This window comes from Phascolarctos cinereus, unplaced genomic scaffold, assembly GCF_003287225.1.
Source record: "Phascolarctos cinereus isolate Bilbo 61053 unplaced genomic scaffold, phaCin_HiC Scaffold_726;HRSCAF=1367, whole genome shotgun sequence".
NCBI lineage: Eukaryota > Metazoa > Chordata > Mammalia > Diprotodontia > Phascolarctidae > Phascolarctos > Phascolarctos cinereus.
Genome location: NW_027556098.1, coordinates 52,804,078 through 52,829,287, shown reverse-complemented (window position 1 = coordinate 52,829,287; position 25,210 = coordinate 52,804,078). Strand labels below are relative to the sequence as shown.

Below are 25,210 nucleotides of genomic sequence, written 5' to 3'. Positions count from 1 at the left end.
ATGGGCATCCTCTCAGTTTCCAATTCTTGACCACAACCAAAAGAGCTGCTATGAGTATTTTTGTATACGTGGCTCCTTTTCCCATTTTTATGATCTCTTTGGGATACAGACCTAGGAGTGGTCCACTTTCATCTTTGACAGAGCTGGCAGAATAATTTTCCTGAAGCACTGATTTGACCATGTTATTCCCTTACTCGAAAACCTTCATTACTTCTAAAAAATACAAACTCCTTAGTCTGGTATTTAAAGTCTTTTTATATCTCTCTCCTAGCATCCTTTCCAGCATAATTTCATACTGTTCTCCTTCAGGAATGCTACTGTTCAGTTGTTCCCAAACTCAACACTTCATCTCCTGTCTTTCTGTATTTGCATGGTCCATCCCCATCTCTGTAATGTAGTCCCTCATCTCTGTCACGATTCTTGTCTTCCTTCAGGATTCAGCTTAGGAACCACCTCTTCAAAGAAACCTTTCCACATTCCCCCTTTTTGTGTCTCTCCCTTCCCTCGCTATGTTATTATTACTCCCTTCTCAAATTATCACGCATTATTCTTGTTTGTCTAGTTTGTATTGCATCTCCTCCTGGTAAAATGTAGGTGCAGGGACAGGGACTGTTGTTTTTGTCTTTGTAATTTCTGTGCTTAACTCTATGCCTTACATAAGGCAGGTGTAATACATGTTTGTTGATGTGAATTAACCAAATATAGATTAGAGGAGATTTGAGTATTGGGTGGGGGGAATAGAGATGGTGAGTACAACTACTTTTTCCTGAAATTTGGTGATGGGAAGAGGACAATAATTTAAGGAAGCAGCTAGATCGAAGGAAAGTTTGGTAAATGGATAATTGTGGCTATGGAGAGAAGAATTAAGGGTGCATAAGAGAAAGGAAGATTGATGAAGTAGGTTAGTCTGAGGCTAGGGAGACATTAGAATTGACTAGAATAACAAAGTTGTGATAAAATACAAAACAGAATTCAAGGGGAGAGATTTATCGTGGAAAAATAGATCAAAGAAACATTTAAGAAATACAGAATGTTGAAATAGAGAAATTGATAATAACAGCTAAATAGGAGCCAATGGAAAAAGACAGCAAACTCAGGGAGGCAAAAATATGTTTGGAAATTTTATTTTTCATTCCTTTTTCTTGTTGTCTTGAAAAATGTCAATTAAGATTTTTCTGTGTGATGAGAAAGGTTTCAAAAGACTAAAAAAAGAAAAAAATAAGGGCACTGAACATTTTGGGAAGATATCTGAATTATTTTTCAAATAATGTGCAGAATTCATTAATTATGTTTTTTTTAAAGGTGAGCAGTATAATTGTTTGGTGTGTTTTAGTAATTTTATGCCTTTGGGTGCTAGATAACATTTTCCCTCATAATTGTTAAATTTTGAAATCATTTTATTTTCCCTTTTATTAGTGTGTAACAAACTTGTCCTGATCCTTTTTGCATGTTTGTGATTTATAAAGTCAGGATTCATGTGAAAAAACAGTGCTAATTATGACCTTTACCAATGCCTTAACTGTAGGAGCATAAAAGAAAGAAGAAAAATAGAATTTTGATTGACTAACATATATTATTAAAAAATTGAAATGCTAAAAAACCTAACCTTGTTCCATTGTAGTAAATGACTTTTGTGATACCTTAAATAACAGAAAATAAATCAAGTTTTCAAATTCAAATATCTGCTTTAAATTGTGCCATTATATTTTACTTTGCTTTAGTCAGTGCTGTGCTAAGAAAAAAATTAAGGTGTTGGTGAAATTTAAACTTATTGTAATAAAACCATTCCTCATTTCTGCCTTATTATAGGTTTTATATCTAAAATAAGTGATTAGCCTTCCTTCTGTCTAACCATAGTGATTTCTAAACAAACCCTTCTCCCTGTGCTAATCAAGATGGTATTTTTCTTTTATATTTTGCAAGAAAATGTACTAAATGTACCCTAAATTGAAATTCTTACTGTATAAATTTGTTATAATAATGTTTTAATAATTAGAATGAAGGAAAAAGTATTTTAATCTTGAGAATTCTTAGGAGCTTTTTTAATGATAAGTCCTGAAAGTGGATTTTTCAGAAACAACTTCAAAAATGAGTAATACTTAGAATTCAAATTCTGTGTGATTTAGGATTACAGATTTAGAGGCAGAATAGATCTCAGAAGTCATCTAACCCAACCCTTTCCTCTTTCCCAGTTTTACAGATGAGGAAACTGAAACTTAGAGAGGTCAAGTTACTTGCCTAATTTCACCCTGAGTCCATCTATCCTTTTCACAGCACCATACTATTTCTACTCTCTTTTATAAAATAAAATGTTGTGGGCCAAAAAACACTTTAAACGAAGAACTCTTGAGTTATTACACTTCTTTTCAAAGTTAAATATTTTCAATGCATTTTGGCAAACCCTTATAACCAGAGCAAAATGAAGCGGCTTCTGTTCCATTTATTGGATTTTGTAGAGGAGGGGAATGAGGGGAGTAAGGAAGAGACAGACGAAGGATTTTGTTGCTTTTGGAATATTTCTCTATTTATTCTCAATGTTACTCTGTCTATGGCTTTCTTACAGGTGGATGAAAGGCAAACTGGAGAACCTGGGTGGCTTGGAGGGGAATTAAAAGGAAAGACAGGATGGTTTCCTGCAAACTATGCAGAGAAAATCCCAGAGAATGAGATCCCCACCCCTCTGAAACCAGGAGCTGACTCTGCCCCCACGCCCACACCTAAACTTGCCTTACATGAAACCCCAACTCCTTCAGCAACAACCTCTTCAGAATCTTCTACGGCCTCCAACAACTGGGCAGACTTCAGCTCCACGTAGGTGTGGCATTCTTGTTGATTTTAGTTGAGATCCTAATAAAGTATCAGGATTTTCCAACCATTTCATACCCTCCTACTTAGACCCTCTCAAAAACAGAGCTCACTAGATTGCTTTCATCCGCAATGTCGTGGGATGCTTTCAATTCAGTAAACATTTACCATTTATTGACTCCTATGTGAAAGCACTAGGCTAGATCCTAGGAAAACAAAGATGAAAAATGACACAGCTCCTGACCTGAAGAGCAGACAAATTGTGGGTGACATATCAACATCTATTAGGTGACAACAAAGTGTGGTCACCTCTGTGTAAGTGAAAGTTAAGTATCAATAATCTGTTTATTTTAATGACTAGTTAGTACCTTTGCTCTTGATGATCTCTTTTAACATTGAAGCCAGTCAGCAATTATTCCTAGTCATTTCCTGTATCGAAGTAGCACTATTTGCTGATATAGATGCAAAAATGAAATTCCCACTTGTGGTTGGAAGAAGAGACAAAGCTGTTTCCCCTAAGTTCCTCTAAGCTTCTTTGCTTCTGCAAGTGTACAGTGGAATAGAATAATGGTACCATCAAATTAGGCTAATTCTCAGTTCTTGATTGTGAAGAGTTAGCCTTCAAGCATAGTATTTATACAGTGATTTTGTTTTGTAATGATCCACTTTATGAAATCGTGAGCCCTTATTACAGTCCCACAGTTCAGATTCTTAGGTTGGTTAAAAAATACTACTTGGGTGAAAAAAATCATCAATGAGATGATTCAGTTACTATGGCCAGGTGACCTAAGGTCCATAATGAAAAGGTGTCTGTTGTCATGTATTCCTTGTTTGGAGTTGTATTTTTTTGAAATGTGTGACCTTAAAAAAAAAGAAAAAAGAAAGCAAAGAAATCAAGAGAGAAGACCAGATGCAGGGGTGGGGAACCTGCAGCCTTGTGGCCACATGTGGTCCTCTAGGTCTTCAAGTGCGGCCCTTTGATTGAATCCAGACGTCACAGAACAAATTTGTTTTGGATTTGGATTCAGTTAAAGGGCCACACTTGAGGACCTAGAGGGCCACGTGTGGCCTCAAGGCCACAGGTTCCTCACCCCTGTGTTAGACAATAGATGGAAATTATAAGGAAGAGAGAAGAACCATGTGAAGGACATGGGTTGGAAAGAATACTATAAGGCAGGGAAAATTTTACATGGTAATTTTTTTCATGTAAAAATCCTTACAGTATTAAAAAAGGGAACCCATCCATTACATGCTAGATACATACATACATACATACATACATACATACATACATACATACATACACACATATATATACACACACATATATGTGCGTGTGTACATATACACATACAGATAATGTATTTTTGGCTTTAGTTTTTATTTTAATTTTTAGTCAATTTAAAATTTATATTTAATTTTATATTGTATATATATAAATTTATTTAAATAAATATACATATATAAATATATTGTAATTTTATATTAATTTTAATTTAGTCAATAATTTTGGCTTAATTAACTAAAGCCTTAATTAACCTGGAAGACTGAAAAAAAAAAGCAAAACAAATACACCCTGTTATATAAAGTTCCTTGCTATCCTATGGATTTAATTTTGCTATAGTTCCCATCAAATTTCCCATATAGATGAATAGCACATTCCTGTGACCCCATTTACTTCAGTAGCTTATAAAGCAGTAGTTGCCTGCCTTGCACCACTAGGAGGCAGTAGTGCTAACTTGGACCAGTGCATGATACAGAGGAGTGGCAGGCCCCTTTGGTTCTCAAAGTGATTTGTTCATTCATATGTGGCTTCGGCTACTATGGCCAAGTGACCTGGGGTCCATAATGAAAAAATGATCTATTAGCATATATTAATTGTTTAGAGTAGTATTTCTTTTTCTTTTCCAGATGGCCAACAAACACTAATGAGAAACCAGAAACAGATAATTGGGATGCATGGGCAACCCAGCCTTCGCTTACTGTTCCAAGCGCAGGGCAGTTGAGGCAAAGATCAGCCTTTACCCCAGCTACTGTTACTGGCTCATCACCATCTCCTGTTTTGGGCCAGGTAAATAGCAATATGCCTAGGTGTGAATGACTACATTCTGTAAAATACAAACCTCTTCAACAAATATTTATTGGTGTTATTAGGTAGGTGATGAACCTACCTAATATGTAACTCAGGATATAGTATAGATGATCCCAATTAGAAATTTAAGAAATCTATATGGTGGAGACCTTATTTTGTTTGTGTATGTCAGTAGTTTTTCATCTGAAGCTTCTGCTACATGAAAAAATGTAGTCCTTGCTGTCTATGTACTTTTCAACATAGGACTAATGCTGAATCTGCAGAAAAGCTAATTTCCTGCCAAAAAAAAGAGATGAGCCAGCAGATTTGAAAAGAGGGCTCAGCTCTTCTTAGGACTAATTCTTTGCACCCTGTGGGAGGGTGATGTATTTCACAGCATATATTGGGGAATATGAAAGCAAAAAGGGGAAGACTGAAAAGTCAAACTTCTACAGGGTGTCTGTTTAATATAAACGTGTTGAGTGGCAGCTGTGCACAAGGCACTATGGTAGGCAGGGTGGAGAATTAAAAAAGGTTGATTAGACAGACTAGCTGTCTTCCAGGAGCTTACAGACTAGGAGAGGAAATGAGATCTACATAATTAACTGGAATCTAAGACATAAGTAATATGTATCATAAGAGAGGCATAAATCAAATACCAGAAGAGTGTAGAGGAGGAAGACATTACTTTAGCTGATATATTCAAGCAATGTGTCATAAAAGGAGATAGAATTTGAGCTGTTCCTTGAAGGGATGACTTAATCATAGCTCAAAGCTGGGGATGGGGAAGCAGCATCTTCCAGGTATCATGGAATTAAGTTACAAAGGTAAAAAAAAGCACAAGGGGTAGCCAGTCATCCAATTTAGATGTATAATAAGCTGAGCTAGTACTAAGGATAAGTTAAGTTGGCAGCCATCTAGATGTGATATATGAGAACAACAAAGAACATATTTTAATATTTTTATAAGTTTTTTTAAAATAAAAATTAACTATACTAGCTGTATGATCCTGGGCAAGTCGCTTAACTTCTCTCAGGTTTCATCCTTTCTCATCTATAACATGGGGATAATAATAGTACATAATAATACTTCACAGGGTTGTTTGTGAGGATCAAATAAAAAAAAGCATGTAAAGTGCTTTGCAAACCTTAAACTGCTATATAAGTTTGAGCTATTGTTATTATTGTTCTTTATTGTTCCTATTAGAATAGAATTTTATGCTAGCAAATTTTGTCCTTTCTGGCATATGGAAATTGTGTGATGTCAAGTTACATGTGTTATGAGTGAAAATTCTTGGGTAGAGAGTAACAGATAGGAAGCATGATGGTCAAAGTGCTGAGAGGTGTGATTTTTCAAGATTCTTTGATGATTTGCAAATACTTTGTCCTGGTTTTGGTGTTGGGTATATAGATGGCAGTGGTGGTAATAATGATAACATTTGTAAAATGCTTTGAAGTTTACAAAATGTTTTACATTTGTTAGCTCATTTGATCCTCATAACTACCATGTGAGGTAGAGGCTAGAGGAGAAATTAGCTATTACAATACCACAGGAGCCACATTCTGCTTTTAGGATGGAGTGATTAGACTACGGTCACCTGCTACAAAGTTTAAGAATGAGACCTGAGTAAAAAAAAATGGAACTTCATAATTATGGGGTCATTGTTGACTTTTAAGAAGGGAGATTTATTTAAGTGGTGGTAGATTCAGAAGCCAAATTACAAGAGATTTAGAGTGAGTGAGTGGTGAGGAAGTGAAGACAATCAGCAAACACAGGGTAATTTTTCTAGAAGTTTAGTTGGCGAAAGGAAGCAAAGGAAGAAGTGTTAGCTTCAAGGGGGTAGAAAGGTCGAGGGAGGGGTTTTGGAGGGTTGCTATTTTCTGTTTTTATTAGAATAGAGAACTAAATGTGTCTGTAGGCAGAGGGGAAGGAAATAGTGGAGTAAGAGATGGAGGATGCAAGAGATTGAAGGGATAGTAGATCTTAGTCAATAGAGCAAATTCCAAGAAATGGCTAAACAAGATGTTGATAATTTGACAACAAAATTTCAACTCAACATACATTTTTTAAGCACTACGCAAGATGTTAGGTAGTGTGCTACACAATGTGTAAGGTCTGCTCCCTCCCATTAAAGCCAGGGTTCTTATCTTTTTTTTTTTTATAGTCTAGTAAAACCTATGGGCCCCTTCTCAGCGTAATGCTTATTCTCTACATTCATAATTGAAGTAAATACTAAGTTTGTTAGAGGTTAGTGAAAGTAAAGATGAAATTTTTTCCCCCATCCAAGTTCATCAACCTCCTGAAATGTATTCATGCACCTCAAGAACCTAAAAGAAATTACAGTCTAGTAGGAGCTGTGTACATTTGCTTTCTTTTAAAGGGCCCTTTATACACTGCGTCAGGTATAGTGTACAGAAAGGTCAGCATGATTGAAACGACTAATAACCTAGCTTGGCTCCCATAAGGAAGTAAAAGATAATAGACCAAACTTCAGGAGAAGGGAAGGGAGGTTGGAGTAGGGAGAGGAGGAAGAATTATAGATTGTGAAGAAGCTGGAGAGGCAGCTGAACAAGAATGATGAAGAGAAGTGGAAGGTAAGGAAGTTGTGGTCAGAAAGGGGAAAGTCTTGGATTTGAAACAGTTTTACCTCTAAAGGGCCAGGATATGCCTACTCCAGTGTGACTAAAGTCCAGTAAAGGTAAGTTGAGGAGGTCTAGGCACTATCAGGCTTCATCTGTGTTGAGACTGGAGTTAACTTGAGTTTCATAATTTTTATTTAATGGGTTGTGAATTCATGAACTGTCTCACCCTTATTTGTGTACAAGTGCAAGAATATTTTCCAAAGGCAAATATAAATTATTTTTAAATCATTCACCATTCTGGATTGTCATTTGCTTCCCTCCTTTGAAGATATCGTCAGTTTTCCACTGATACATTGAAACATTTTGGTGGTTTTATACAATAGTCATCATAACAAGCATCTCTAATTTCTTTCATTGTTCAGTTCACAAGCATTTATTAGGCATTTCCTAAGTACCAGGCACTGTGCTAGGTGTAGGAGATCTACACTGCCCTCAAGGAGCCTCCATACATATGTACAAAATAAATACAAAGTAATTGTGGGTGAAAGGGATGAGGAAGGCACTAGCACTTGGGGATATCAGGTAAGGCTTAATGTGGAAGTTGAAATCCAGAATGCTAAGGGAGGAAGGATCAAGAAAAAAGAGGGGAGGCTGATTGCCTTTTCTTGGAATTTGAGAAAGGGAGGAGACATAGGATGATAGTTGCAGGGGATGGGGGGGGGCGTGGTTAAATGAAGGTTTATTATTAAAGATGGAGGTAACTTGGGCATATTTGTAGGCAGTGGAAAGAAAATCAAAGCTTGTATTTGGTCACCATTTCTCATGATATCTTTATTTCAATAAAATTCCCATTTAAGGAACAATGAGTTATCACAAGCAAAATTTCTCAGAAAACAAACAACAACAAAAAAAAAAGTAGTCAAGCCTTCGCATACTTAGTTTCTGATTACCATTTAAGCTAAACTATGTATGTATATATATTAATATCTATGATCCTAATGAAAAGTATGTTTGTCATACATTACTCTCTTTTTTTTGTTTGTTTGTAACAAACTACTATGTAACCAAAAACCCCTTTATATTGTTCCATATAAGGGTGAAAAGGTAGAGGGGCTACAAGCACAAGCCTTGTACCCGTGGAGGGCCAAAAAGGACAACCATTTAAATTTCAACAAAAATGATGTCATCACAGTCCTGGAACAGCAAGATATGTGGTGGTTTGGAGAAGTTCAAGGTCAAAAGGGTTGGTTCCCCAAGTCTTATGTGAAGCTCATTTCAGGACCCATAAGAAAATCAACAAGGTATTTCTGATGTTTATCTGCTTTTATCTGAAGAAAAAAAAGTTGTACTTTGGAAAGAGAGGAACCATGGTGAAACAGAAGAGCACTGGGTTTGGACTCTAAAGGACCCTGGGTTCTCCCTTCTAGCTCTGATGTTTATTAGATGCTTCATTTTTAGCAAATCACTTAACCTCTCTTGGCTTCACTTTCCTGTATCTGTAAAATGAGAAGGGTTGGATGCAGTCATTGGTAAAGCCCCCTCCTACTTTATAGTCTGTGATGTCATGGCCCCTAACACCTTTTTAGATATTTTGAGGGACAATAAAATGTTCCTACAATTTGGTGGCTATTTCCTCCGTCATAGCATTTAGAAAATCTTATTTCTCTGGAATTTAAAGTGAAGAAAGTCTACTTCAAGGCATGAGGGCAAGATATGACTATGTCTGTTCATCTTTCTTTGTAGAATACCTAGTACAGACTATGCAAAAATAATTTCATTGATCATGATAATTAAATTTTATTTTGGTAGATTACAGTTGGGAGAGTATTTTCTCTATCTCTAAGGAATATTTATGTAACACAGAATCCAAACAAGGCTTTTGATTTTTTCAAATTGAGATGAAGCTATCATGATTGGAAAAAGGCAGCGTACATTGAGTTTTTTTAGATGTAAAATTTTAGTTTTAATACACTGAAAATTTTAAAAACAGAATCTATGAAATTAGCTTTTGTTAGCTTTTTCAAATTTCAAAATAGATTAGACTATGTTATGGTGAACATACTAAAAATATCCAAATGTCCAAAATAATATATTACGAAAAACTAAAATGGGAACTAATCATTGTACATATGCACATCATATGGGATTGGGGTTGGAGATGGGGAGGTTGTTGAGCAGGATGGTTTCATCAGGGTTAAGGGCCTCCCTGGATAGAAAACTCCCTCTACCAGCTCAGCTCAGCAACACTTTTCAACTTATAGTCTTAGAGAGTTGCCTGAGACACTGAAAAATTAAGTGACTAGGTCAAGGTCACATCATTCTTATGTATCAAAGATAGGATTTGAACCCAGGTTTTCCTTACTCTGGGGCCAGCTCACTGTCCAGTTAAGTATGTCATGCTGCCTCTCTTTTGTGTCATTATTTGCAGTTAAATTTGACTTTCATTTTAATCCATGTTTTTCCAGGTTTTAAGTGGTATATATTTAAAGGTTTCATTTGTATGCATGGTTTTGCTAACACTGGAAATTAAAGTATCTCTCTATTTTTCTCTTCTTAAGTATGGATTCAAATTCTTCAGAGAGTCCCGCTGTTTTAAAGAGAGTAGCATCACCAGCAGCTAAACTTTCAATACCAGGAGAAGGTAAGAAATTGAATCAGATATTATTTTCAAAATGTTGGTAGGATAATATAATAGTACCAATAAACATGCTATGAAAACATTCAGATATTAAAATATAGTATATTCGTTTATCCATAATGTGTTAAATGTTATGGTAAAATGGAAAATTAGCCATTTAGAGAAAACTGTAGTAGTTTCTGGAGAAAGTAAAAACAGTCCTAGATATAGCATTCATCTGCAGTGCAAAAAAGCAGGAGCTGTTCATGAAGAGACACTACCAAATGAGAATGGCATTTATGGGAGAACAGATGCCAAAGGGAAACAGCAAAGATATAGGACCTCCATTGCCCCTAGTTCTGCAGGAAACATAACTGATGGCTCAGACATGCAGCAGGATGCCCACTCTAATAGAAGGCTCAAAGTGACCCGGGGCTCAAACTTAAATACAGAATTTCTGGACTGAGAGCTGACGTAGCACTAATAGGAGACTATTCTGTCACCAGTGAGTCAAGCCTAGGGCAGTGAATTAAAGGTATTTTATGAATTGTCTAATGAAGAATGAGGGGCAGGAAGCCAGGAAACTTACTGGCTGGAAACTTACTGGCTATGCCATAACATAATAAAGTTCCTGGGACAGTGGAGAGGTCTCATGATCAATTAAGCCTGGAGGATGGAGTTAACCATTCAAACCAGGTTTCATTGGCTCATATTATCAAAATTTAAAAATATTTGAAAAAGTCTTATAAGCTCTACTTGTGGACAAGATGGAGGGGTGAGGACTAGACAAAAGTCTAAGTTGATTATTGATTGGCTGAATGACTGTACCCAAAGAGCAGTCATTAATGACAACATCAACATGGAAAAACATAATTAGTGAAGAGTGCCAGGTTTATGTATTTGGTCCTGTACTTTTTTTTTTTTTGGTGAGGCAATGGGGTTAAGTGACTTGCCCAGGGTCACATAGCTAGTAAGTGTTACGTGTCGGGGGCCGGATTTGAACTCAGTTCCTCCTTACATTTGTAATCAATGACTTGGATAATGGCATAATATATCTTCTGCTTATTGAATAAGAAGGTCAAGTATTTATTAAGTGGCAACTGTGTGCCAGACACAAAGCTGGGAACCTGGGTAGCTAACACTTCAGATGACAGAGTTGAGACTCAAAAACACCTAGACAGGCTGGAACATCAGGCTGAATATAGTAAGGTGACCTTGATAGAAATAAATGCAAGGTCTTAAATTGGGGTTAAAAAAATCAGCTTCATAAACACAGATGTGGTAGAAGGGATAGCAAGATGGTAGTTCAACTGAAAAAAACGATCTAGGAATTTTAGTGAATTGAAAGCACAGTATATATCACAATATAAATCTACACTGTGATGTGGTAATAAAAATCTAATACAATCTTAAGTTTCATTAAATGTTTCATAGTACAGAACAGCCAAGAAGTATAGCCCACCTCCCTCCTTGTTTTCCTACAACTACTAAAACAAAGACTTAGAGAAGCACCAGACTAAGTCCTGATTGGGAAATCCAAGGAAAAATCACAGTGGATCATTTTTCTAGTTCAGCTCCACATAGGGAGGCAGAGGTTTTTGGGTGCTGTGGTTGGGGTCCAAGCCAAGAGGGTACCACACCAGACCTTCTAACAAGAGGACTGAATTGGGTCCTGAAGCTGTGAACTAGGCAAGAAGAGAATTAAGCTTGGAAGGCTCTGACAATGGCCAAGGAGCAGGAATGGGTGCCAACTGACACCTGTTACTCATACCCTAGAGCTAGGTCTCATATCTAGTGTGGACTGAGGGGGAACCTTCATCTAGGAGTGGTGGACCAGAGCAAGGAGCAGTTGTGGGCCTGAGGCTGTGTGCTAGACAAAGAGGGCAGTAAGAGAAGCAAACAACCTCTGTGTGGCTCTGACCCTGGAGTGAGGTTTCTGTGCTAGTCCTCACCCTGACCTGAAGCCTCTAGCTGGAAAAACAAACAAACAAACAAACCAAAAAACAGGAGAGCTAGCTCAGAAAAAGGGAGAGCCTATAGTTCTGCAGCCCTGAGATCACTGAGGAATGCTAGCATTCAAGTTCTAGAGAAAGCAGATTGAGGACCTAAGAGAATTCAAAGTGGGACCAAGCAAGGCCCAAGTCCATCTAGAGTCCTAATTCAGAAAGTTTTGGAGAATGAGTAAACTAAAAAGAATCTCACCATAAAAAGCTATTGTTGACAAGAGTGCAGGAGAATTACTTTAAGCCACATATAAGCAAGAACTCAAAGTGAAACACAGCTTGTACACAAGTCCACTAGAATTTCTGGAGGAAATGAAATAAAAGTTTTAAAATGATTTTATACATTAAAGAGTGGACTAGAGAAGAAAACTGGAAAAGAAATGAGAACCATGGAGGAAAGGTTTTGAAAGAGAATTAATTTAATAGCTTAGCAGAAGAGGTACAAAACCATAACCAAACACAACCAAAACAAAACAGAAATGAATGACTCTATGAGACAACTAGTAACCTTAAAACAGCCAAAAGATTAGAAAATATAGAAGAAAATATAAGTTATCTTATAATAAAAACAACTGACCTAGAAAACAGAAAAAGGAGAGATAATTTAAGAATCATAAGGAACATTTAATGTGTTAAAGCCATGATATTAAAGAAAGAGTCTAGAAATCATAAAGGAAAACCACTTCTTAAAATCAGAGAGAAAATTGAAAATAGAAAGAATTCACAGGTCATCTCCTGGAGAAATCCTCAAATAAAAACTCTCAGGAACATCATAGCCAAAACCCAGAGCTTCCAGATCAAAGGAAAAATACCACAAGCAGCCAGAAAAAAAAGCATGTGAGTACCAAACAGCCACAGTCAGGCTCACACAAGATTCAACAGCCACCATGCTAAAGGAGTGGAGAACTTGGAATGTAATATTCCAAAACCTCAAAAGATGTATAGGCTTACAACCAATAATAACTTACCCAGCCAAAGTGAATATAATCCTATGGTGGAAAAAAAGAATCTTTAATGAAATAGCAGACTTTTAAGTATTCCTGATGAAAAGACCAGAGCTAAGTAGAAATTTTGAAATACAAATACAAATGCAAACAAAAAATACAAGAAATATAAAATAGGCAATATGGTTGAGCATTCAAAAAGAACTAAACAAGGATGCACTGTTTGTGTTTTCATGGAAGGCAACAGTATGAGTCCCCTCAAAACCTTAGGGGTCATAGAGAGAGTCTAATAAGACAGAGGGCCAGGGAATGGTTTTGGTATATTTTAATGATCTTGAGGGAAGGAAGGAGGCAAGGAATACACTAAAGAAAAAAAGTGGAAGAAGAATGAGAGAAGTTCTATCACATAATTAGGTGTACAAGTGTAAGACTATGCAAAAAAGAAGAAAGGAGTGAAAGAAGTGGATAACACTGGAACTTCATTTTCATCTGAACTGGTCAAAGAAGGGTAGGATATACACAGAATTGGGTGCAACTTGAAAATAGTAGGGGATGGAGAGGAGATGGGGAGAAGTTAAGAAGGAGATTAGATTTAGGAAGGGGTAAGCAATAAGCAAAAGAAAGTTTAAGCAAAGAGGGTAGATTGTAAAATGGGGTTGAAAAAGAAAGAAAGAAAGGAAAGAACCTATGATTGGGCTTTGGATGAGGGAAAGAAGTGAGAGGCAGGAAAGCAGAAGCAGTTTGCATAAAGCATGGAGAAAAGGTACTGAACACAGTCATTCTCACCAGTCTCTTCTTTATAAAGACAGGGAGGGAAGCAAAGAAAGAACAAAGTATAAGAGAATAAGAGGGAGGGAAATATGTAATTAATGATTGTGATAATGATAACTATGACTGTGAATGGGAGAAACTCACCCATAAGATGGAAGAGCTTAGCAGAATGGAGGAGCAAGAAAATGTGTTGTTTATAAGAAATACATTCGAAATATTAAGATTCACACAGAGATAAATGAAGGTCTGGAGAAAAACCTATTATGCATCAGTGGAAGAAAAAAGGCAGGGTTAGCAATAATCTCAAAGAAGGTAACAACAAAAATAAACTTGATTAAAAGAGACAAACAAGGGAAGTCACATTATACTTAAAAGTAACATACATAATCAATTTCAATATTTAAGATATATGCAGCAAATGGCATAGCATCTAAATACTTAATAGAAAAGTTAAATATGTTACAGGAAAAAATAAAGAGTAAAAAAAAATAGTCAAAGACTTCTTTAAGATCTAGACAAATCTAGCCAAAAAATAAACAATAATGAAGTTAAGAACCTGAATAGAATTTTTGAAAAGTTATAAATGATAGGCCTCTAGTGATTATTGAATGGGAAGTATAAGAAGACTGTTAGGAAAGCTAAAAGCTAGAATTATAGTGTCTGCTAGACAGGTGGGCCTAGAGTCAAGAAGACTTAAATATGACCTTATACAGTTACCAGCTGTGTGACCCTAGGCAAGTCACTTAATCTCTCTGCCTCAATTTCTTTCTTTCTTATTTTTAAAGGCAGTTGGGGTTAAGTGACTTGCCCAGAGTCACACAGCTAGTCAAGTGTTTGGTCTGAGGCTGGATTTGAACTCAGGTACTCCTGACCTCAGGGCCGGTGCTCTATCCACTGCGCCACCTAGCTGCCCCTCTGCCTCAATTTCTTCAACTGTAAAATGGGGATAATGAAAACATCTATCTTGCAGGATTGTTATGAGGATCAAATGAGATTTATAAAAGTATTTAGCACAGTGTCTTGCACAAAATAAGCTCTCAATAAACACTTATTTCCTCCTCTTCCCCTGATTAGCCAATGCTGGCAATAAGTACTAAGGACAACAAAAAAGATGTTTTAGCTATGGCAAAAGCAGGAAGAAATTAAAAGAAGAGATGTGACCACTATTCAGGGTATATGATATGAGGATAATTAACAGCAAAATGTAGAACTTTCAAACTCTTATTTTGGTTCTGTTTCCACTTCTAAAGGAATTGATCTTGAGAAAGACTAGAACAAAAATAGCCAACAGGGAATTGAACATCAAGAGATAGTAAGAAAACCTCTCTCAATGAGTTCAAGTCACTAGTACTATACAAACTATATCCTAGCGGGTGGGGGCGGGGAGGGAGACGGAAAACCTGACAGATGTGATTGATGAACCACTGTAAGTGACTCTTAAAAAATCAGAGAAAATGGCAATAATTGTCTCCACCCCAGAGAGCAAGTGTCCCAGTTTTCATTAAAGGGAAGATGATGGAATCTGCTTACAGAACTCTAGAGCACATTATTAAAAGGATGGCTTGTGAATATTTGGAAAGAAGGGTGATGTTCGATATAATCAGTATGGCTTATAACAAACAGGTTCTGCCTAACTAACCTCAATTCCTTTCTTGACAAGATTCCGAGACTAGTAGATCCTTAAAAAGCTAAAGGTTTGGTGTATCTAGATTTCAGCCCAGCATTTGTCAAAGTCTCCTAATATTGATATGGGTTAGATCATAGTATAGTTTGTTGGATTCAAAACTGGTTGAATGATTAGTCTTCTCATTGCTATTAGTTTGTCTGTGTCATCTTGGTGGGAGGTCTCTAATGGGATGCCCCAAGCCCATGGTTCTGTTTTATTTAATAGTTTTGTCAATCAATCCATTGACAAGCATTTATTATGTGCCAGGCACTGTACAAAACATTGGGGATGTAAAGTCTTTGCCCCCAAAGAACTTATATCCAAATGAGGAGGCAATACGTACACCTGTTCGTATAAGCAGAATATATACAAAATAAATATAATGTAGATTTGGGAGGGAGTGTGCTCACAGCTAGAAGCAACAGGAAAGTGTTCAAAGTGGCCCTTGAAGTTTTGAAGAGCTGAGTCTTAAAGAAAAGTAAGGATTCCAAGAGACAGAAGTGAGGAACGAGAAATATTCCTGCCTGGAAGACAGTCAGTACAAAGGTCCAGACATGGAAATTGGGTGTCATGGATACAGAAGGTCAAGTAGGCCAGTATGGCTGGACCTTGGAATGTAAGAAGGGAGTTTAATTGTCAAACAGAGAAGTTTATATTAGATCCACGAATCATCCAGTGACATAGATCAAGGCATAGAAGACAAGTGAAGTTTATTCATCAGAAAGCAAATAATGGTGAGAGGACTAGGGATAATGACATACAAAGAACTAAGGATGTTTAGCCTGGAGAAGAGAAAAGTTAGGAAGAACATGTCTTCTCTTTTCAAGTGTTTGAAGAATCTGTGGAAGGGGTATTGGACTTGTCTCCGAGGTGTTTCTGTTAGCGTCTTGCCCATATTGCGTCTTGCAACTTCATTGCAGCCTTGGTTCTGAGCACACTTTGCACTGCACACGGCACCGATGAATGCTGCTGAAATGCAACAAGTGGGGAAAAAAGAATTTAAGAAGCCCTGGGCTAGACAATAGTGCCTGAGGTTGATTTGGAACTGGTTGAAGGACCAGACCCAAAGAATAGTCATTAAGAGCTCAGTGGCAACTTGGAGAGAGTTCATGAGTGGGATGCCCCAGGGATCTTCTTTGGTCCTGTGTTTTTTTGTTGTTGTTTTTTAGCATAGGTATCAGTGACTTGGGTGAAGGCACCAAGAGTATCCTTCTCAAATCTCTAGGTGATCCAAAGCTGGGAGGGATAGCTAACACATTGGATGACAGTGAGGATCCAAAAATCTTGCCCAACTGAAACAATGGGCTTCTCTATCAAATAAGTTGAAATTTAATAGAGATTAATGTAAACTACTACCCCTGGGTTAAAAAAAAAAACTTCACCAATACAAACTGAGAAAGGAATGGTGGAGCATTTTTTTTCTATAAAAGATCTGATGGCTTCAGTGGACTGACTGCAAGTTCAATATGCATCAACAGTGTGATAAAGAATGGTTCTATCCTATGTGCATTAAAAGACTCTTGACCAGAGTGAAGGAGGAGGTGTATTCATGTTCCGACCACATCTGAAGAGTGTCATATTCTATTATGGGCATCACATTTTAGGAAGGACACCCAGAGGGAAACAACCAAGATCGTCAAAGAGCTGGACATTGAGGCATGAGTATCGATTACAAAAACTCTTAATTATAGTTGTCTTCAAAATTCTGGAGAGCAATCACATAGAAGATGGATTAGCTTTATTCTGCCTACCCCCAGTTTCAGAAGCAAATTTAGGCTTTAATTAATACCAACTTTCTAACAAACTACACAGAAGGAAGGGGCCACCTCCAAAGGTGTCTAAGACCATGACTGTTGACTAGAGTTTTTCAGGTAAAGACTGACAGACCTCTTGTTAAGAATTTTGGATAGATGTGGTAATAAGGATTTTAGGTTAGATATGTATTGGACTAGCCTCTGAGATTCCTTCTAATACTGAGATTCTGTGATTTTTGAGGTTTTCAAATAATGCAGGTCATTAGAAGATGAAATTTCTGGGGGGTGGAGAGAGGTAGAGATGAGTTTGGACAGAAGATACGTACGTGTGTGTGTGTGTGTGTGTGTGTGTGTGTGTGTGTGTGTGTGTGTGTTTACAATACAGTGAAAAGGCCACTTTGGAATTTTACAGTTTCAAGTAATGAAAATATAAGCAGGATTATATAGGTTTTCTGTTTTATTATCTCTCAAGATATTCACTTAGGCATTAACCAAAAATGAATTTTGCTTTTTTTTTTTCAAACAAAATTTTCCATGGTATTTGGGAAACTAATTAGGATACTTCTTAAAATTCATAATAGGCTGTTTGCATTTTAATGCTAAGTGTGGGTCTGCACATGCCTGGAATATTTCAGATAAAGCAACAAGGCCCTAATATATTTCTACTCTCCTTTGTTTCTCGTGTAGCATGATTTAAGTTCAACCAAAGTTCAAGTTTCTGCAGTTTCTGAAACTTTTTTTGAAAGTAGCTTCAAAATTTTAGATTCTCCTTCCTTAGGGAAGAATGACTGCCAACAAACTTTATTAACATGGCTCATTGTAATGGATAATTATTAGGGTGACATGCTAATTTTTTTTAAAAAAGAGGGAATTATAATGAAATGAAAGGTCAGAATTGGAGGGATCAAAAGAAAAGGAATCCTATGAGTTAAAAAAGAGATTTACCTCGCTGAAAGTTTCCAACTTAGATTTGCTCTACGCTTGAAAGTGTATTTCTAAAATAATTGTGCAGGGGTGGGTTGGGTACTAAGTGGCAGGGGAGTCTCCTGTCTCTCCTAGGACACTTGGAGGACCTTCTTGCTGAATAATTACCTTACCAACAGTCATTGCTGATCCCAAATGTGTGAAATAGTCTGTTTTTCAGAGCAGCGTGTTTTCAGGAAGCAATCTCTTCTGCCTTGCCTCTGATATATTTATTGACTTTGTGACACTGGGCAAGTCCCATAACCTTTTAATGCACTAGAAAGCTTTTAAGATTATATGTTGTACCAGGAGAACTATTGTATACAGTAACTGCAATATTGTATGATGACCAACTGTGAATGAGTTAGCTATTCTTGAAAGTATTGTCACTGGGGCAGCTAGGTGGTGCAGTGGACAGAGCTCCGGCCTTGAAATCAGGAGGACCTGAGTTCAAATGTGGCCTCAGATGCATAACACTTACTAGCTGTGTGACCCTGGGCAAGTCACTTAACCCCATTGCCTAGCAAAAACAAAACAAAAAAACAAACAGAAAGTATTATCATCCAAGACAATAGAACTTATGATGAAAAATGCTATCCATTTCCTGAGAAAGAACTTATGGAGTCTGAGTATAGATGAAAGCATGCTATTATATTACTTTTAAAATTTTTCTTGTGGCTTTTTTTGTCTGCTTTCTTTCATAACTGTAACATGGAAATGTATTTTGCATGACTGCATATGTATAACCTATATCAAATTGCTTGCCTTCTCATTGAAGGGGGAGGGAGAAAATTTGGAACTCAAAAATATTAAAAAGTGAATGTTAAAAATTGTTTTTACATGTAATTTGAGGGAAAATAAAACATTAAGTTAGAAAGCTATTACCCCCCCCCCAAAAAAAAGAATATAGGTTGTAGAGAAGGCTGTATCTTGCATTGGTAGAGGGAATTGCATCATTTAGGAGTGTGCCTTATGTCAGTGAAATCATAGATGCATTCTAGCTTACCTATTCTCTATTGAATCTTCTGGTCATGCCTCATAGATTCAAAGGAGACACCTTGATGTGGCCAAAACCTCTTATTAAAAGTTAAATTGTTTACATTCCTACATAGAAAGATGATATTTGTAATTCATAAGACCTTTCTCAGTATTAAGGTAGTTGGAGGGAATATATATATGTATGTATATATATATATATATATGTGTGTGTGTGTGTGTGTGTGTGTGTGTGTGTATACACACACACGCACACATATAGACAGAGGGCACAGGGTGAGTTGAAGATGAAAGGATGATATCTAAAAAATAAAATTAAGGGGTGAGGGAAGATTGTACTGGGAGAAGGAGAAAGGGAGAGGTAGAATGGTGTAAATTATCTCACATAAAAGAGGGAAGACAAAGTTTTTACTATGGAGGGGAAGAGAGGGGAAGTGAAAGGGAATGAATGAATCTTATTCTTGTCAGATTTGGCTTAAAGAGAGAATAACATACACATTCAATTGGGTATGGAAATCTATCTTATTTTTCCTATAGGAAAATGGGGGGAAGGGGATATGAAAGGGGGAGATGATAGAAGGGAGGGCAGATTGCAGGAGGAGGTAATTAGAAACAAACACTTTTGAGGAGGACAGAATCAAAGGAGAGAATAGAATAAATGGGGGGGTGGAATAGGATGAAAGGAAATATAGTTAGTTTTTCACAACATGGCTATTATAGAAGTGTTTTGCATAACTACACATGTATAACCTGTATCAAGTTGCTTGCCTTCTCAATGAGGGTGGGTGGGCAGGAGGAAGGGAGAGAATTTGGAACCCAAAGTTATAAAAACAAATGTTAAAAATTGTTTTTACATGCAACTGGGAAATAAGATATACAGGCAGTGGGGAATAGAAATCTATCCTGCCCTACAGGAAAATAAAAAGGGAAGGGGATAAGAGAAGGAGGGGAGTGATAGAAGGGAGGGCAGATTAGGGGAAGGGGTATTTAGAATGCATGCCATCTTGGGTTGAAGAGAGATGGGGAGAAAATTTGGAACACAAAATCTTGTGGAAGTGAATGTTGAAAACTAAAAATAAATAAATTAATTAATTAAAAGGGGAAAAAAAAGTACCATAGTAATTACTAGGTTGAGCTTTGAGATTTTTGCTGGCTTCTTTTTATTTGATTCCATGGTTTCAGGTATATAAGTCCCTAATAAGCACCTTTCACTCTTGGTTTCTATCCAATGAAACAGTGAAAGAATTCTTTACTAACAAATTCCATTATGCCCACATGTAATCCCAGCAAGAAATACTTTTGGTTGGTATGAACAGCAATTTTGCTTTAACCCCAGTGATACTTAAGATAGAATTTTCTTTTCCACCATCCAAGTTATATAATTGCCTAAATAAGAAATGAGTTGAAAGCTGAAAATTGAAGTTACATTGATCGTTTTTGCAGTGTGTTCTTGTTATTTCTAGTGTAGGTTTAATGTCCAGTGTGACATTTTACCATTTGCATGCTGTATTGCCTTATTGTATAATATATGTCTTATTGATTACAGAAGGCAGTCTTATTAGCATCAAAGGCCCAATTGTTAAGGTCTGTATATTTATAGGATTTCTCAAAAGTTAAACTCTGTGTCATCATTTCTCCCCACCAGAATATATTGCCATGTACACTTATGAGAGTTCTGAACAAGGCGATTTAACCTTTCAGCAAGGGGATGTAATTTTGGTTACGAAGAAAGATGGTGATTGGTGGACAGGAACGGTAGCTGACAAATCTGGAGTCTTCCCTTCTAACTATGTGAGGCTTAAAGACTCAGAGGTAAATCCTTATTAACTTGGTCTTTAGACACTTTCCATTCCTCCTGTATAATTACTTTTAGGATTTGAAGGTAGAATCAATTATGTGAAGTCTTTTTCAAGAATGTTATTAATTGTTAGAGCAAGAAAATGAAGATAGTGCTATGTATAATTGAGCTTATTATCTGATGTATCATTGATTCCTTGATTTCCTTAAAGGTTTTAGTAATAAGGCAAAATACACAGTCTGAATTAGGCCATCCCATACATACAAAGAGGGCAGCTAGAGAGTTTAGTAGATAGAGTGCAGGCCTGGAGTTAGGAAGACTCATCTTCCTGAGTTCAAATCCAGCCTCAGACTTGCCTCAATTTCCTCATCTGTAAAATGAGCTGGAGAAATGGCAAACCATTCCACTGTTTCTTCCAAGAAAACCCCAAATGGGGTCACAAACAGTTGAACATGGCCGAAATGACTCAGCAGTACTCAAGAATTATGTTCATTTTCCTTTGTGATGAGGAGTACCTGAAGATAAATTGTAATAACACCTAATATGTCCTATTACAAAGCATTACGCGTGAAAGTTTTAATCTTCCTAATGATTTTTCAAAGCCCTAGGAATGTTTGCCTCTCATTATTTTGACAGTATAGACTGGAGGTGTCAAACTCAAATAAAAACTAGGGATCATTACACTACTAAACCCCATAGCCACATATTAACTTAGAAAACCACATATTAACATTACCTGTGTTTGATTGTATTTTTATTCATTTTAAATGTTTCTTAATTACATTTTAATGTGGTTCTACAGTACTTGGGAATATTACAGGTTGCATATTTGACATCTTTGATATAGACCATTCACCCCTGTGTAAAGATTGCTCAAACTAAATAAACAGAAATAAAAAAATTAAAAGGAAACAGAAATAGATAAAATAAAATTGTTTAAACTTGTTTAAATCTGTCAGGTTGTAGAAGGTCTCTCATTGACCGCAATAGGGAGAGGTAAAATGTATGACTCTATATACATTTGACCAGACCCATGCATCCTCCTTAATAATCTGCTAAATTGGCTTAAATGCTGTTCAATTTTTGGTTTTTTCTTTTGTTTTTTGAATAGAAACAAGTTTTCAGGAATTATGAATTTGTTTATTAAGGTAATCCATTGCAGATAAACAGAATACTCAGGAGTTTCCTTTTTCACTGGCCATCATTTCCATCATATATTCCATTACAGTTGTTTAACCTTGCCCTCTTGCCTCCTGCTTCCTCAACCAATGGGCAGGAAGAGGCCTTTCTTTAGACAGATTTGGAAAGCTGAAGCCATCTGTGACACTACAAGGGTTGAAAAGAATATCTTGATTTTCCCTGAGCCCATAGTGAGTTTGAAAACAAGTCACGGAAAGGCTCTAAATGTGTTTCTGTATCTATTCCTCTGTAGCACTTCTTTTAAAATTTTTTTCTTTGTACATTACTGTGACAGCTCAGCTCCCCTCTGACATTTAAGTGTAGGAACTATTTGACAGCAATATTATAATGATAATCAAACAAATAAACATTAAAGCACCTACTATCTGCTAGGTTACCCCCCCACACAATTCCAAAGGATTCATGACAATTGCTATCCACCTCCAGAGAACTCAGTACAGATTGAAGCTTTTTTTTTCACTTTATTTGTCTTGATTTATTATAATAATAGTAATGATTATTATTGTTATAACATGACTAATATGGAAATACGTTTTGCATGACTTTACAGGTATAATGGGTATCATATTTCTTGCCTTTTCATTGGGTGGGGGAAGGGCTAGAGGGAGGGAGGGAATTTGGAATTTGGAACTGAAAATTTTTATTGTACCTTCCAGAAATGACAGGGGAGAATTCAACTGTTCCTCAAGCAGAGGAGTTAGATTCAACAAGAATTATATAAATGTTGTTTCAATGAAAAGACACTAGAAACTGTATTCTTAAGGTTATTGGTATGTAGTGGCAAAATTAAAACTTTTTTGCAAGTTTATAAAGCAAAACTACACCTGCAAGGTCAAAATTGGTACAGAGTTTTGCCTTGTGACCTTGCTCTTTCTCCAGGTTGAAGTAAAGGCAGTGAGTAGCATATAGTCTATTGCAACATCTCCAAGACATTCTTTAGGTGCTATCAGGACATGTAACAACTGGCATTTAAAGCACTTTATCTGCATCACATTCCCCTGAATAACCTGGTACTCTCTACTCACTTGTGGTATTCATCAAAGTTCTTCATCCTCTTTCCTCTAGAGATCACTTCTTAATCTTGCTTGTATAGCGATTGTCCATTGGTATTTTTATTGAATGTGCTGCTTGCTTGGTGAAAACATAGCTAGTCTACAAGATACTTAATGGATTCTGCCTTGGTTAGAAACCTTTATTCTATTCTAGTTGTTCTCGGAGCTAACTTCTCAGTGCTTAAGTACATTGTTATTTATAAAATCAAGGCTTTTGATGTGCCTATAAATTGTTTGTTAACAAAATATTAAACAAGACAGTAAAGTTTTAGACCCAAGGCACTTCATGAATGTTTGATGAAATAATAAAATTTAGTCATTCGAAATAATGGACACAAAACACTGAAAGCACAGTACGGAAGTTTCAACGCTTGCTGAAAAGATACGTACTTCATTTCTTTTCCTTTCCCACCTTTTTATCTTAATTGGGTTATCAGAGGACTTCTGAATTACACTTCATTTTTTTCATGCTAAATTGATTTTGAGGTGTGGCTTCAAGAGGGACAGTAATGCAAAAGAAACTAATTTCTATTAGTGAGCACTAGCTGTTGTCTCTCTAGCTATCTACAGAATAGAAAAGAAGTTGGACACAATCTTTTTTCCACTATATGGGAATAGATTTTGTCTTTCTTCCTCATATAATAACTTGCATAAAAATACAGTGTTTAGATTCAGAAGGGTGGGGAATCTGAAGCCTTGAGACCACATGTGGCCTTCAAGGTCCTCAAGTGTGGCCCTTCGACTGAACAGGACCGCATTTGAGGACCACACGTGGCCTCGAGGCTGCAGGTTCCCCCCTCCTGAAACTATTATAAAATAATAATATTCTCAAAGATAATACATCCACAGGTCAGTCTCTAGGGCCAAGATTTCTTCTCTCACCATATATTTAATAACTTGAATCTCAGCATAACTTCATGGAGTCACAGAACTTATGCTGTGTCTTCTCTGGAACAATGTGTTAAAAATCTATCAAAAGCTAACGGTTCTTTAGGGTTTTATTTTCTTTCACATTGGTAGAGAGAGTTTCCTCCCTATGCCAATGAAATCATTGGTTTAGTTTCTCCTGACTACCTTCTCCCACCCCCCTGTGAAAAAAATATTGGGGTAAAGATGATACCTGTATGACAGTTTATGTAAAATTTATCTTTCCTTCTGTTTTAGGCCCCTGGGACTACTGGGAAAGCAGGGAGTTTAGGAAAGAAACCTGGTAAGTTGTAAATCCTAGTATTTATTTTGAAATATTTTAAATGTAAATGATAATTGATCCCAGTTATGTTAATTAAGGCCAAATGCTTGAAACAAGAACAAAGGAGACTTTTCCTGAAACATCTCCTTATCCATCTCTGTTTTCTAGGGATATATAAGAATTGCTTATGTAGTTGGGAAAGGTTGGTATAAGGTGGCATAAGCACCTCATGAAAAGGAAAAATGTAAAATGGTAGTTAAGTATAAAAGAATATGGATTAATTTAGCTCTCCTGTGATAGTAAGAAAATAGATGACTTCAGAGTGATGAAAAGGGTGTTATGGGGCTACCAGATTGCTGGTGCTTGGCAGTTTCACAAGCATATGCATTTCTTGGGAGAATGTTGCAGCCATGATTACACTCATCCAACAGTTAATACACACGACAGAAGAGAATAGCAGAGCATAACTGTCATAAGGCTGGGTTGTAAGCAAGAGCAGGTTCATTTCAGAGGCATCAGGTGATTTCTCTCACATCCATTGAAGGTACAAAATTACAGCAATTTCTCTTCCTTTACATAGTTTTTAGTTCCTGTGAATCATACTTTTGAAAGTAAAAATATTACAGATAATTCTTGAGAGAGAACAAGTGACACCACTGTATACAAAGGGATTTTTACAACACACATTTATTTCACCTGACATATTTTGATGTTCCATTGAATGACTATTGGAAGAAAGATTATTTGTTGCTGGGAGAGAGAGTATTTTCTCTGAGGTGTACAGATCTTACACAGCAAG

General features: G+C 36.6%; 1 protein-coding gene across 4 annotated transcripts in view; it reads left to right on the top strand.

Moving 5' to 3' along the window:
* The window catches only part of ITSN1 (intersectin 1), a 279,339-nt gene that overhangs the window by 160,989 nt on the left and 93,140 nt on the right, over window positions 1–25,210 (top strand). For all 4 annotated transcript variants that reach the window (XM_020995909.2, XM_078146543.1, XM_020995907.2 and 1 more), the window contains 6 exons: window positions 2,564–2,811; window positions 4,717–4,876; window positions 8,554–8,759; window positions 10,017–10,099; window positions 20,818–20,984; window positions 24,387–24,432. In XM_020995909.2, coding sequence (XP_020851568.1) covers window positions 2,564–2,811; window positions 4,717–4,876; window positions 8,554–8,759; window positions 10,017–10,099; window positions 20,818–20,984; window positions 24,387–24,432 — 910 coding nt within the window. The remainder of the gene's footprint in view (window positions 1–2,563; window positions 2,812–4,716; window positions 4,877–8,553; window positions 8,760–10,016; window positions 10,100–20,817; window positions 20,985–24,386; window positions 24,433–25,210) is intronic.